This window comes from Dermacentor andersoni, chromosome 1 (genome assembly GCF_023375885.2).
Source record: "Dermacentor andersoni chromosome 1, qqDerAnde1_hic_scaffold, whole genome shotgun sequence".
Classification (NCBI taxonomy): Eukaryota; Metazoa; Arthropoda; class Arachnida; order Ixodida; family Ixodidae; genus Dermacentor; species Dermacentor andersoni.
In genome coordinates, this window is record NC_092814.1 from 69,200,269 (window position 1) to 69,213,798 (window position 13,530).

At 42.7% G+C, this 13,530-nt stretch overlaps 2 protein-coding genes across 7 annotated transcripts in view; one reads left to right on the forward strand and one right to left on the reverse strand.

Annotated features, from left to right (window-relative positions):
- PGAP5 (Per1-like protein PGAP5) overlaps positions 1–3,319 on the forward strand; it is a 45,113-nt gene extending 41,794 nt beyond the window's left edge. For all 5 annotated transcript variants that reach the window (XM_055061594.2, XM_050191321.3, XM_055061595.2 and 2 more), the window contains exon 10: positions 3,156–3,319. In XM_055061594.2, coding sequence (XP_054917569.1) covers positions 3,156–3,290 — 135 coding nt within the window. In that variant the 3' untranslated portion in view covers positions 3,291–3,319. The remainder of the gene's footprint in view (positions 1–3,155) is intronic.
- A 2,012-nt stretch (positions 3,320–5,331) lies between these two features.
- The window catches only part of LOC126544103 (T-box transcription factor TBX10-like), a 116,147-nt gene continuing 107,948 nt past the window's right edge, over positions 5,332–13,530 (reverse strand). The window contains exon 7 of one of the 2 annotated variants that reach the window (XM_050191315.3): positions 5,332–13,393. In XM_050191315.3, coding sequence (XP_050047272.1) covers positions 12,936–13,393 — 458 coding nt within the window. In that variant the 3' untranslated portion in view covers positions 5,332–12,935. The remainder of the gene's footprint in view (positions 13,394–13,530) is intronic. The other variant, XM_050191316.2, reaches the window with a different exon arrangement.

Consider the following 13,530-nt stretch of genomic DNA (forward strand, 5'->3'; position numbering starts at 1 on the left):
CTACCTTCAATCTATACCTCTTATTAAGTTTGATTACGACTACAGCTACCCTCTCATTAATGCTGTAGAATTCGTCAATGTTGCCCGCTATGCCCTTATGGATTAGGAATCCTACCCGTATTGCTTCTTATCTAAGAGACCTCTATAGCAGAGGACATGTCCGTTATTCAGCAATGTATTAGCCACACCAGTTGTTCTAATCTCACTAAGGCCGATGATATCCCAAACAATGTCTGATAGTTCCTCAAAGAGTCCTGCTAAGCTAGCCTCACTCGAGAGGGTTCGGGTGTTAAACGTTGCAAGGGTCAGTTTCCATTGGCAGCCATTGGCCCTCCTAACATATGAACATATACTAAAGGTTAAGAAGCAGTTCAGCATTGCTTCCCCCCCCGAACAGTGCCTATAACTGCCTTTTTTGGATTTCAGTGCCTAAAAATGTCTTTAGTGCATAGAGTGCCTATTTCTGGTGTTTTGCCTCGAAGCTATGCATTTGCATGTTAATGGTTCCCAGATTAGAGTGGCAGAGGTAGCTTCAATAGACAGTTTACCATTCCCAGCTGCTTTTGATATGCTGTAACTTTGCTTGTATGTGTGAAATTGATTTATAATGTTGAATCATCCAGCTCTTGCCAAACAGATATAGTTTTATTCCATACTAGGTAAATTATCCTGTAGTTCCCTGAAGTTCTGTGAAGTTAGACATGGTGGTAATTCTTATGCCTGTTTTACTCGTGAAAAGTTAGGGGGGAAAAATAAGACGTTTGTGTTTGGAGAGCATGGAAGGTCGTGGAATCTCGTTGCACATATGAATCTTTCAAGGGAAACCAAGAGAAATAAGTCTGCTATTAAGAGGAGGAGAACCTTACTATAGAAACAAGTCTTGATGCACGAATAATCATTTCTAACAAGTGCTGCAACTGTGTGCAGAATACTTCATGCAGTTACATGCGAAATAAAGTCACGGATATATGGAAGTGCATTTAACTAAATTGTGGAATGATCGAACAAATGTTGCAAATTGCAGATTAAAAATAAATGCAGATAATTGTATTTATCGCAGTCTTTAAGCACCAGGTGTGGCCATCCTGGCAAGGAAGCCATTATTTTGCTAGTGCAAGTGTTCTGTTGAATTGGTGTTAGATCGGTTTGGTGTTTGTTTGGATTGAGTTAGCACCGTGAGTGCATGATTTTTTTCTTTCTGGTGTTCTTGTCCGTAATGCATATATACTCGGTACTGTTAGATTGTTGCACCAGTTCATGTTGTTTTTTGCTGTGTTACAGAAGAACTTATTGTGTTGGAAGTAATCACAAAGTCATTGAACTGGATATACCCCCTTACTGTTCTTGATGCTTTCCTCATGTCTGAGGAAGTTGTCTTCGATTCCCCTTCTGCAAGAAATTTGCATTTTTTTCCCAAAGACAAATTATACAGATTCCACGCACTGTGAAAATCAGTGTAAGTGAAGCTTTGGAGAGCCAGGAATATGACATGGCACATCACGATAAGAGACACATAGCGGATTTCAGCTATGAGCACAGTGGCAGTCCTTGCAGAAATGCACCACAGCACCACCACTGAGTACAGCATCTAAACCTTTAAACACCACAAAGAAAGCTTTACTAAACATGGCCTCCCAGCTACAGCCAGTTTTGTTCCACTGAGACTCTAAATTTGGGTTCAGCAAATATAATTGTGAATGAATGACTGCATTCTTTCATAGGCTCCTTTTACAGGCGTAAAAGTTCTGTCTTGATTGTCAGCTAAGAGAGTGTGAACTCTCACTATATAAGTAAATTCTTGATGCGTGATGCAGCTCACGTGCCAAGTGTCCCAAAACACTAGCTTGTGTGAGGCAAGCGGTAAGGATGTTATTCTGTCTCGCTATGTCTGTAATGGGTAGCGCATCAGGCTTCTGTGCTGGGGGACCTAGGTTCGAAACCAACCATCGGACACATGATTTCTTTTTTGTTGAGAATCTTTACTCAGTGAGACAGGTAATGACACTCCAAATGCTGAGGAGTAATTGAAAAAATTTTGGAGCTCTCCTTTATTGCTGAAGGTTCACCTGCTGAGTGCATCTGACAGAGACCGAAGCAGGTGCTGTGTGCAGGGGCAACATGTGGTGCATACATCTAATGTTTAGAACTTCCTAGGTCAAGAGCTCTATGCTTTGTGACAAATACATGGCTGGCAGCAGTCTGTCAACCACAGTGTGTTTCCAGCAGTGTGTCACAACTTACAAATGGCTGTTGTATACAACTGCCACACTTCTCACAACTCAACCTTCTGGCATTATATTTTCACTGGATGTGGGTTACAAATGTTTCTGCTTGGAATTACTCACATTTCTGATCATTTAGTGCCTTAAAATCCAGCCACTAGTGATTAGTCATGTTGGCTGCACAAGGTGTTTGTTGTTTGGTCATGTGAGCTTCAAGGTTATGCGCAGTAATGCATTTAAAGCAGATGGTAGATTCATATTCATTTTTTAATGTCAAAGATTGAGGTAGCTGGTCCTGCATGATTTAAAGTGCAATAGCACAACTTCTTGAACGATGACAGAATCGTCTGTTCCTTGTATCTTCTTCGGTTTTTTCCTTGCTCGAGAAGTTGCACTGTTATATTGTGACTCATACTGAGTCCTTTTTTTGTTGGGCAGAGGTTATCTTTCTGGCAGACTTATTTTCTGAATTTCTACCTCTAAATGCCTTATTGCATCAAGGGCTATATACAAGAATTACGCAATGTAATAAGGCCTGTGCTTGGATATTTTTAATAGTAGTTTCACTTCAGGGATATTCACTTGTGACATTGCCTGTGCATATCTGTAACTGATGAAGTTCCCATAGCTTATATATGTAATAAGTTCAGCATGATTTTCTGTGCATGCTAATTACACTGATTAGCTTATAAACTGGCATTGCAATTTACATGTTGCATGTATAACTTTCTCTGTGAGTATCTGGACTGGAAGCTGCAGAGTGCATTATACGAATGGCTTTTACACATGTGGAAGAGTTGAGCTGTACAAGCAGTTAGTCACATGCTGCATCGTAGTGTTGAGACTGCGGTGTTTACTGATGTGAAAGGTGATTTTTATGGAATATGTTAACAATGTCTGGTGGGTTCTTTTTTTTTTTACACTGTTCCTTAGGCACTTTTTACACCAGATGACATGGCAGTATCAAAATGCTATATACCCAAGGAGACAACTGTGATCTTTCTGTACATTGCAGCAGCGGTTGCACTGGTTGTTTCATCACTACGGAGTCATAGAAGGATCTGGTGAAATAAATTTTTTCTTTTTCATTAATATAATGTTTGTTATCATCATCATTGCAATAATTATTTTCTTCATTCAAAGTATGCATTATATGCATGCTGTTTTATTTTCAAGGAAAAGTGATAAAGGACAGGGTGAGTAAGGAGCATACATATGCCCAGAGCACGGGTTTATTTCAGGTACATTTATTCTTTCAAGCCACTGTGAACACAATCTGTCATATTTACTGCTTATTCATTCTATCTTCTTTATTCCTTTACCAGTTGATGTGTTATCAGGGAAACGCATGTTAATAATTTGGTCTAACTTTGGAAGTTGTTTTATGTCAAGGCAAGTTGAAATGTGATAGCCCTTCAAGACGAAGGAAAAAAGCCAAAACAGTAGATCAGAAGCAAGATCAAGAGCAACAAACAAATAAAAAATAACGTGAAAAGCGAGAGTGTCGGAAGGTAACAAACTAAAGAACAGTGAAAAATGGCAAAATGTGCCTTGAGGATTAAAATTTGTAAAAATAAAGCTATACTAAGTCTCAACGCAAGCAAAATGGTGAGCAGAATGAAAGTACAGGACAAGAGCACCTGTGAATTTGGCCCTTTCAATAGAGGTAAATGTTCGTAGCGCTGAACTAGTCAGTCTGTAGCCAAGCTCTTTTCTAGAAAAAGAAGCAAATCAAATACTGACACAGGCCGGTCCAGTGGCGCCGAAAATGCCCACAAATCTCACTAATAAAAGAATGGCATACACTCAGGCGTGGCACTATGCAAAGCCAAATTGCTACCTGAGTTAGATTTCCAAGTTCTTTACATGTTTACTAGACAATTGTTGATGCATCTAGTTGAATGACTACAACACACCGTGGCAAGGGAGAGCTGACTCTTCCCACTCTTGCTGCCTTATTTACACTGTGCCACCAACTCTTCTGATGGCCTGCTAGGGTGGCTAGCCCTACTGCTGCTCCCTGTAGAGTTGCCACCTGGCTGGTTTTTCACTGGCAAAATAGTTCTTTTCCTCACGGTGCCAGCTGCCCGTCCTAGCCCTACACTGGCATGCCATTTGTGGTTTTTGTGTTCTTCCTCAATCGTCACATTGATCGCAAACACTCTGTTGGGCATTCATATGTAGCAAACAACTCAATTGTCACATGAGGATTCTTTCCTGATTCTTTAATAAACTGTTCACTGCCATAAAACTGTCGTGTTATTCGATTTTGTAAGACTAGGTCCTCCATCCTTTCACTTTTTATTTTGTCTTCCGAGCTTTTCCCTATTAGTTCCATTGCAATTTTTCTGCTTCTGGCCGATGCATCCTCTCAGCAGCTACCCACTGTTGGCACTTATTGCATCAGCTGGCACGACCAGTTTGGGCCACATGAGCAAAACGGACACACATTGTTAATTCTCTTTCCCCAACTCAACCCTGGGTTGCGGAAATGACTGTGGGCTGGTGGCTTTACCCGCTAGTCCTCTTAAAAATTTAAAGTGTGCGCCAGATTTACGTAAGGGTTCTCAAGTATGTACTCCACGTATTACCACTTATTTGTTTTCATTTTGTTTATATTTTGCATACTGTACTTGTCGCAAGAAGCATGCCTGTGCCTCCCTTTCCAGTGCATCTTTTTTTCCCTGAAAAGGTGGCAACCCAAGCTCCCTTGTGTGGATGTTGCAGTGGGAGAGGAGCAGAACGTCGATTTGCTGTCCTGCAGTGAATCTTGCTGTGATTATGTCCAGTTTTTTCTTGTGCCATGGAACACTTTGTCAACACAGATCCACGAAGAAATCGTTACTTATGTGCAAAAGTTTAACTGCCTATATGTTGTTACAGCAGCCGTAGCACAGCAGCTGTTTGCTGTGTAGCTATTAGTATTATTTTGTTGATAGGCTGTTTTCTGTACGAGTTCAGAGCCACCACAAAGCAATATTTGAATATTTTGGATGGCTATTAGGATAGTAGAGCTGTGCACAAGTTTCACTGCAGCAGCAGTAACATGCAAGTGATGTCAGTGCGTGCACATGCATACCAGACAAAATATAAAAGATAGAAACCCATGTTGAGAAATAGTACATGTTTATTGGTTTGATGTCACAGTGTTTCTGCTCCATGTTGTCAACAAGTGCCTAGAAAATGCTTAGATCTTGACATGAAAAACAGACTGCGCACCTGAAATTTCCGCATGTATTTATAACCGGAAAAGACGGCACATCTACAAACACTATTCACAAAATATATATTTTACAAATGCATCCATTGTCGCTGACTGGGTTGCGGCAAAAGGACATTTCTTGTTCCAATACCTCCGCAAGATCTCCCCGTCAATAATGAATTAAAAAAAAGAAAGTATGTACAGAACACAATTGTTTCCACTTGTGCACTTTTTATTTCCTCTTAACATACTAGGTCATGTGTAATCATTTGAGAAGATCTAGGAATTTAGTTTGCTGAAGTCTCTGCGTCAACCACGCTCCAGTACCAAAAGGGAACATCATCATATATAGCCTGTTTCACAACAAAACTTGGTACGTTTTGCGACATTAAAAAAAAAAGAGTGGTATATTTGGCTAGCAGAGTATCATGCATACATTTGACTAAATGTTGGATAAGTACTTCTCATGTCTCCTTACCTTGTCGTCCCTATTTTATTCCTTATATCTCTCTCTTGTGTGCGGATAGGAAGCATTGTAGAATGCAGCATTGTACAAAACAAACCACAAGAAAGCGTACCTTAGCATGACTGGAGCGTGACGGTCGGAGTGGCTTGAGCAAACAATTCTCTTAAGGGACCTTCACGACAGACCCAGTATCTTATGTACTTTATGTTGTGCTATCTCTAATATTTTACCACTTAAATACTACTTGCACCCGCATGTATGTGTACACCACATTAAAACTGCAGGTGTCGAGAAGGCTGCTGCTCAAGCACACATTTGCACACACACATACAGAGAGTGCTTTAACAATACACTGATTCTTGGTTTCCCTTAGCAATGGCATTCTACAGAGAATATAGGAGATGCTCATAGCCAGCATTCGAAGGCAGTGATTTGACTCTCTGCTATCAGCAGACCTAGATTTTTTTCAGTCCATACACCGAAAATTGAGAAGCCCTAGTGCACTTACAAATATAGCAAAGTTTCTTTCCTTTTTTTTTGTCTGATAGGCATTGCTTAGAGTTGCCCTCCTTTTTAAGTATAGCTCACTGAAAAGGAAATGTACATCTGTTGGGCACAGCTTGATCTTGGTGTCTGCGCATTGTGCACTCAACATTTGCATTTTTCTAAGTTTTTTTCTTTGTACCCTTACAAGCCACCGAGCTGTTAGGCTTTCAGTGTGACGAATGAAACCAATGTGATTGGGTTACACTTGTATGGACGTGTGTATGCACGCCAAAACAGCATTTTCAAGAGGTTATCTTTTATGTGGCAAGCAACGTTGACTAGTGAAAAGAAAAGAGTCCCCCTCCGCATGCTGAATAATATATTAAACTTGACAGCTGGCACACGTAAACAGTGATTGATTATTCAGTCTCAGTTGATAGCTGGAATCATTGGCATAGCCAGGGAGGAGTGGAACCCCTTCCACCAAAAAAAGATTCCTGACGGACCCCCCCCCCCTCTCCCCTTTCTTACAGAACAGAAAGTTTCGGGAGGTGGGCTCTGAAAGAGCAACATAGATGAAAGGGGAAGCTTGAATGTGAAAGCAAGGCGAGGGCTAGTGGCGGTCTGAAGGGGGGGTGGGGCCATAGGGGTGATCGCCTCTCCCATGCACAGAACATTGCGGCCCCACTCATGGCGCGCCTCTACCTCATTCCGGATCGTGTTAACTATAATTACTGAGGGGGGATCCGTGCTAAACATTCCACACACAGATAAAGATGGGACCAGCACGTGCATAAAGCTTTGGGTCACCATTGCTCCCAACCAGGCCTTCATGCCATTGAAGAGCTTCTCATTTCTGGTACTTGACCGAAGCATCGACCACGCTGTGCGGAAGAAAAGCGTTCAGAAAATATTGCAACTTGCTTGTATAGGAAACGCATAATGAGAACGCCTTTTTTTTCTTCTTTTCCTTTCCCTTGTCTCTGACTTTCATTATGTTAATAAATTTCGGAAGAGCTTGCTGCTAGGCTAGTTTGTACATGCTTTTATGAATGAAAACGGGCAAAAAAATGGAACAGAAAAGAAAGACCTATAGAACACTGATTTGCGCACTTCAAGATCTATCAAGGATGGGGGTGCTGGGCCATATAAGCTAAGAAACCACCACAACAAACAGGTGGGAGGGCAGGTAGGTGAATGGCCTCGGAAGTCCACACAGAAACAGAAATATAGAATGTTAGTAGCCACCGCGCCGTTCAACAACCTGGTGAAGGAAGAGTGTGACAGTGACTAAAGGAAAATAATTTTAAGAAGGGGAGTGGGGTGATGGATACGAGCATGGGGGAGCACAAAAGGCATCAAGAAAGAAGTTGGCAGAATGCGGATAATTGTGGACATGGGTAGAGTGCCTCGTCACTGCCCGATTGCTCAACACCAGACGGCCATGGCCAGTCACCTAGCTGAAGTGCACCTACCCCGTCGTAACGTGCTGCTACTGCGAAGAGCCCATCCTAACTAAATGTCTTGGCAATTTTCAGAATAGATGGGTGTCAGAAGACACGATACTTTCAAATTTCGCAGAGCTACTGGCCCTTAGTTTACTGTGCACTACGAATGCCATAATTTTCAGAAAGGCTTCTAAACAGGAAGCAGCCCTGCTTCAGACTGCCTGCCTCATAAATTCCTGAGTGTGATCAAATAACAATGTGCATCACATGATGACTACAATACCATGATTGCAAATTACTTCCAAACATCTCTTCAAACAAGTCGGACAGTGGGTCACCGAAAGTAAGTGAAACTTGCATCACACGATACTATCGAAGTTCTAGCGGAAAGCTTTGTCCCTGTATTTTTAAATCTAGAATAATATAGCATGCCCATAACGCCAAAAGCGTGATTGAGTGCTAGGCGACTTGCAAAATAGTGCCCGCCCTCTTCCGCATGTAGCCGTGGCTGTGCCACTCACTAGAAGATCTGGGTGGAAAACAACGATTATCTCCACTGTTACCTGGGCTGCAAAAAGCCTGGCCTGCAAACAAGACACACGATAGTTCGCTGTCTTGTTTTTAGTGCTGTTTGTTTTTCCAAGTCGTGTACCAGGTAGACCATCAATATATATTATATAAATGCATCAATTCGTAAAAGAAACATTAGTTATTTAATATCATTTTTAAAAGTAGCATAAGGATGACAGCATAATTTTATGAAAAGTGGCCTAGCCTTAGCAATGAAAATCTTTTGTCAGCGATTAAGCTAAGTGTTGTTTCCACAATGCAATAATGTGCATTCTCGTCTGGGGAGCGCTAGGAGTTCATCTTTTGCGTAATGTACAACCTCCATACATGTATATCTTTAGAGAGAGAGGTAAAGGAGGGGGAGGAGTGGTAGTTGTCGACAAAGAATCCCCCCCCCCCCTTAAATAAATTTCTGGCTATGCCACTTGATGGAATGTTTGCAGCTTAAGGTGGTTTCTTTGCTGTTGGTGCAGTGTGAGTTGAGCTGGAATGTGATGTGATTTGTAGCATCCTTACAGTCAAAAATATTCTGCAGTGCGCTCAATGGAGGAACAATTAAGGTGCTTTTCATCTTGTATCACTTCTTTCAGACCACTTGTATTTAAGAAACAAGTCTTTGCTATTTAGAGAAATAACATGATATCTGAACACCTAATTGACTGTTCGCAAATGTACCTGGTACACCAACTCCATCAGAAAGTAACACTTGGTATGTCTTCAGTTTAAAGGCTCTTCAAGGGACCTCGTAGCAAATTTTAAACAAACTTTAAGGACACAAGAAAGACTGATGGCCCATTAGTACATGGTTTACTGATAAGTGAAAAATTTTTCTGTGAAATTGTTTCACATAAAGGGGGAGACAGCTGAACTAAGCCCATAAGATGGATCTACGCAGGCAATTTCATTGCTTCCTCTTTGTGCCAAAGTCTTTTGGGATGTCAAATGATTACCCTTGCAGAATAACCATCCATCGTCAACTGTGCCACATAAAAGTGATGTCATTTGTTAACTTTAGACCAAAAACAAGAATAAAAAAATATATGTACTATGTGCCAGGAATGCTTTCCCATCAAAATTCTTGATTCGAGTTTTAGGACCACATTGTGTACCACCAGCCCTTTGCAACTTGTCAAAACAGTTTGAAAGCCTTGGCTGTACTTCACTGAGCCAACAAAACTGATTTCTTTGTTAAAGGATGACGGCTTTCTTTTCAGGCAGACCATAAACAGACAATCCTTTTTATGTCATACAAATGCAACCAAAATAACATGTCTAGAATTGCTTAATTTTACATTTTGCTTGATTAGCTTGTGAAAATCTTGAATTGACAAGAAAAAGTATGAGAAGTGGGTAGTGAATACCAACATGTTGGTGAAGAGAGTTTATTCAAATCAATTTTAAGGCTTTATCAGTTTTGTAAGTGTGTTGCAACAACCTTTTTTATATTTAACCCCACACATGTTAAAGTTACCCTATGTGCTCCCATCTCTGAGTCAGGTGTGCTGTGGGACTACTTATTCAGTAAAAGCACTAACATCTTAAAGTGCTCAATTTATGGCACCATTGAGCAAGATGCTTTGCTGGGATAGTTGGTGTGTAGACATGATGGAAAGTAATGCAAAAAATAAGGGAAAAAGGAAGGTGACAGCAGCACTCTGTCCTATTGTCCTCCTTTTTTCCTAATTTTTTTTTGTGCTGCTTTCCATCATGTTATGGCAACATCTTGCAGCATAAATCTCGACCACTTCAAGTGCAGTGTTTTAAGCACACGTGACTGCCTGGCATTTATGAATTGTACTGGTTTATGGTTGTCTCTCTTGGATGTACAGCTTTTACAGAAACATGAGAAGACTGCGTATGCGTGACAGGAGCTGTCACTGCACTGAGACCTCCAGAAACACTGTGCTCCAGCACCCTTGCTATTGAGGGGGACTGTGCTCTTCACTCTCTTGAGCTTCAGAGCATAGGAGTGTGACAGAAGCTTTGCATCAAGTTTCAGCCCTGTTCTTGTCACTTACACAGTGGCTTCTAAAGTTTATGCCAAGACTGGTGTGCACTGAAGATATGGCATAACATGACCGCCTAATTGTTGATCTAATAAAGCACACTGTATCAGACTTGGAAATTATAAAGAAAAGGAAGGGAAGAAAGGACTGACATCGAGCCAAGAAACGGGGCTATGACAGTGTTCTCTAACTTAACAGTACTAATCAATTTAGCAAGTAATCCTGCATGTGCTTGTAGCTTACACTCGGAGTTCACTCTTTGAAACTATGGTTATCGTTCCAGATTGCCTTTCCATGATCTTATTTCAGACTTAGAAGGTGACCTTGTACTGTTGATTCAAAGGAGCTATCTTGCGTTGTGGAAATGATTGCCATTCAATATTTCATATTGAGAAAAAGAAAATCAATGAAGAAAGCAAGGCAACTATAACCTGTTTTGTTAAATTCGTGCAGTGCAGCAGAAGATGCAGATGTCGGGAATGACAACCACCTATATGCCAGGGCAGTAAGTGAAGGACCTGCCCATTTTGAGCCACTAATCATCCCATGACCCTTCTGTTCAGCCTGTTTCACTCTCAAGTGGATTAGTGGCAGATGATGGAGAGACCCCTCTTGAGGTTCTCATTCCTGGTTGGCCAAGGGGCTTCGTTGCAGGGATTTAGTGAGGTGGAATATACACCTGTTGCAGTGAAAGCATCACAATACTCCTGAAGCCTTTTCCCATAAGTAGAAAGTTTCATGGCACTATGTGTGTGTACCAATGGCGACTGTAGGCAGAAACAGCCAATACTCATCAGTGCAAGATTCTGTCATTTGTTTCCCATTCTATATAATGAAATGTGTTTCTTGCTAACTACTCTCCAGCACATGGCTTTATTTTGAGATTAACATCTCAAAGCTTTATTGATGAGATGTCTTTAGTTTTGATCTACTGCACCCAGTGGGTGCTCACTTTTGTAGCTGCTATAGAGGCTCTTGCATAGTGAGTTGCTCATCTAGGATTGCTGCAATCATCTCTGCATCATGCGAGTTTTTCTGCTGTGAAGTTCTGTCAAATGTTTACATTGTGAAGCATTACTGTAAGTATACTTGATTGTTTGTGGCACAAAATGACAAATGACCAAAGAGATAAGCTGAAAGAAAAATGTGTCATTTAACTTTCTAGGTCCAGCCATTCTTCTTATGCTGTTTTCACTTTGATTTATAGAATTGAAAGTCAAAGGAGCTGTTATTGAAGTGGGAAGTAGTTGAGGATCAGTGTGGGCCAGGATTGAGGATGGGGAACAGGGGCAGCAATCACCTTCCAAGTTTACGGGGTAACTGCCCCTACAGATACGAACTTAGAAGTGACGAGCTATGTAGAAATCTTCACTGCACTGCATTCCCTGCAGAAGCATTTACTTCTACAAGGAATGTAACTGGGAATACCAGATACATGTTATGCAAGTATTCAGCATTCGCTCTATATTTAAAATGAAGTCACAGACTACAGCTTTCATTAAACATATCTTAATCTAGAAATGAAAGCCAGCTGATGGTAAGCCTCCATGAGCCACTAACATACATTAGGGCTCGGAGGTTGCTGCTGGGCCAGAAGGCATACATAGCGGGAGTTTCAATGTTGCCAATTAAACAAAGCAAGGGAAGCAATGAAAAGGCAAGGTTTGAGAAGTGCACGCTCACGGAAAGGTTGGTCTTTCATTGCTGTTGCCAACATTCAGCTCCAGTCTGGCAACCAGGGCTGAAAATGATGGAAGCCAAATACTGAAAATAATTTTTCATAACTATTAATGCTAGTCCACACTGTCTCCTCCACACAGGTAGGTGAGGTAGGGAAAGGTTAACTGGGATTGATTTGGAGAGGTTGGTACAGCTGTTCCCATGTCGTCGGCAACTTCACAAGAGGCAAGGGCCACACGATAATCGTGACAGAAAACTTGTACAATTCATTTGCTGCACACGCAAAGAATCGTAACTTGGAATTTGACTTGAGCTTTAAAGAGTTGCATCTGAGCTGCATGCTTTCAGATAGGATGTGCAAGAAGAATGCACATTGGTGCCGGCAGTCGAGCACGAGTTTATGGAAAGAAGGGAGAAACTATCCTTTGTCATCACAAAGTGCAATCTGAATTGGCTCATGGGCCGATAGTTATAGTCCACCCGTAATAACAGTGCCAAGCTACTAGAAGCTGTGGCATACAAACACGTCATTAATTATTTGGTGCACAGAAGATAATGGGCTTTGTGCACAAATTACTGTGGGAAAAACCAGCCGATTCCATATATGAGGATGCCAGATTCCCAATATCGACATTCCCGGAAGTGGTGCAGATTCAGCGTCGCTACAGAGCGACACATTGACCTGCAAGCTAATGGGCGCGTAGGACATCGTACCATTGCCAAGGGCAACATACAGTTGAGCAGTTCGTAGTCCCTTAGCATGGTTGCGACTGTACAGATGCGGAACTGTCTGTTCATTGCACTGGCCACACACTGGCGCACACCGGGCACACTGGACTGCTGGCGCGGCAGCGTTCACACTTGCGGCGCGGCAGTGTCGTATTCGACGGGGCTGCCTTCCCGTGGCCCCGCGGCGGCGCTGAGGAGCCGCGGGTGGAAGTAGGGGTGGAACTTGAGGCCAGGGTAGGCGGTGGCAGAGGCGCCTGCGCGCGGTGGGTACAGCGGCGGCCCGGGCGAGCTGGCACTGGGGGCTGCGCGGCCTGCCGCCGTCGGTGACGTTGGTGGCGGTGGGCACGGTGAGCGCGCAGGCGGCACGGGTGCTGCCGCTGCTGTGCCGGCCATCGTGAAGGGCGGGAACAGCGTGCGCGGGAAGCCCAGGTAGAAGCCGGGTAGCGTGTGCATCTGCTGTTGCTGGGCGCTCATAAGTGCCGTCAGGTCGGCCATGGCCATGGGCACAGTGGGTACTTTCCAGGGGGAAGCGCCGTTGGCCAGCAATAGGAGTTCGCTCCCCGTCGGCAGTCGGCCCAGGGCTGCTGCGCACAAGCGCGTATTAATGCACCGGTCACTCCACCCGGTGTCCCGCTCGTTTACGTGGGTAAACTTTATAACCACGGCGACAGAGTTCAAGCTGGGCCACGCGTATACGGACGAGCTTTCACTTTGACAGAAT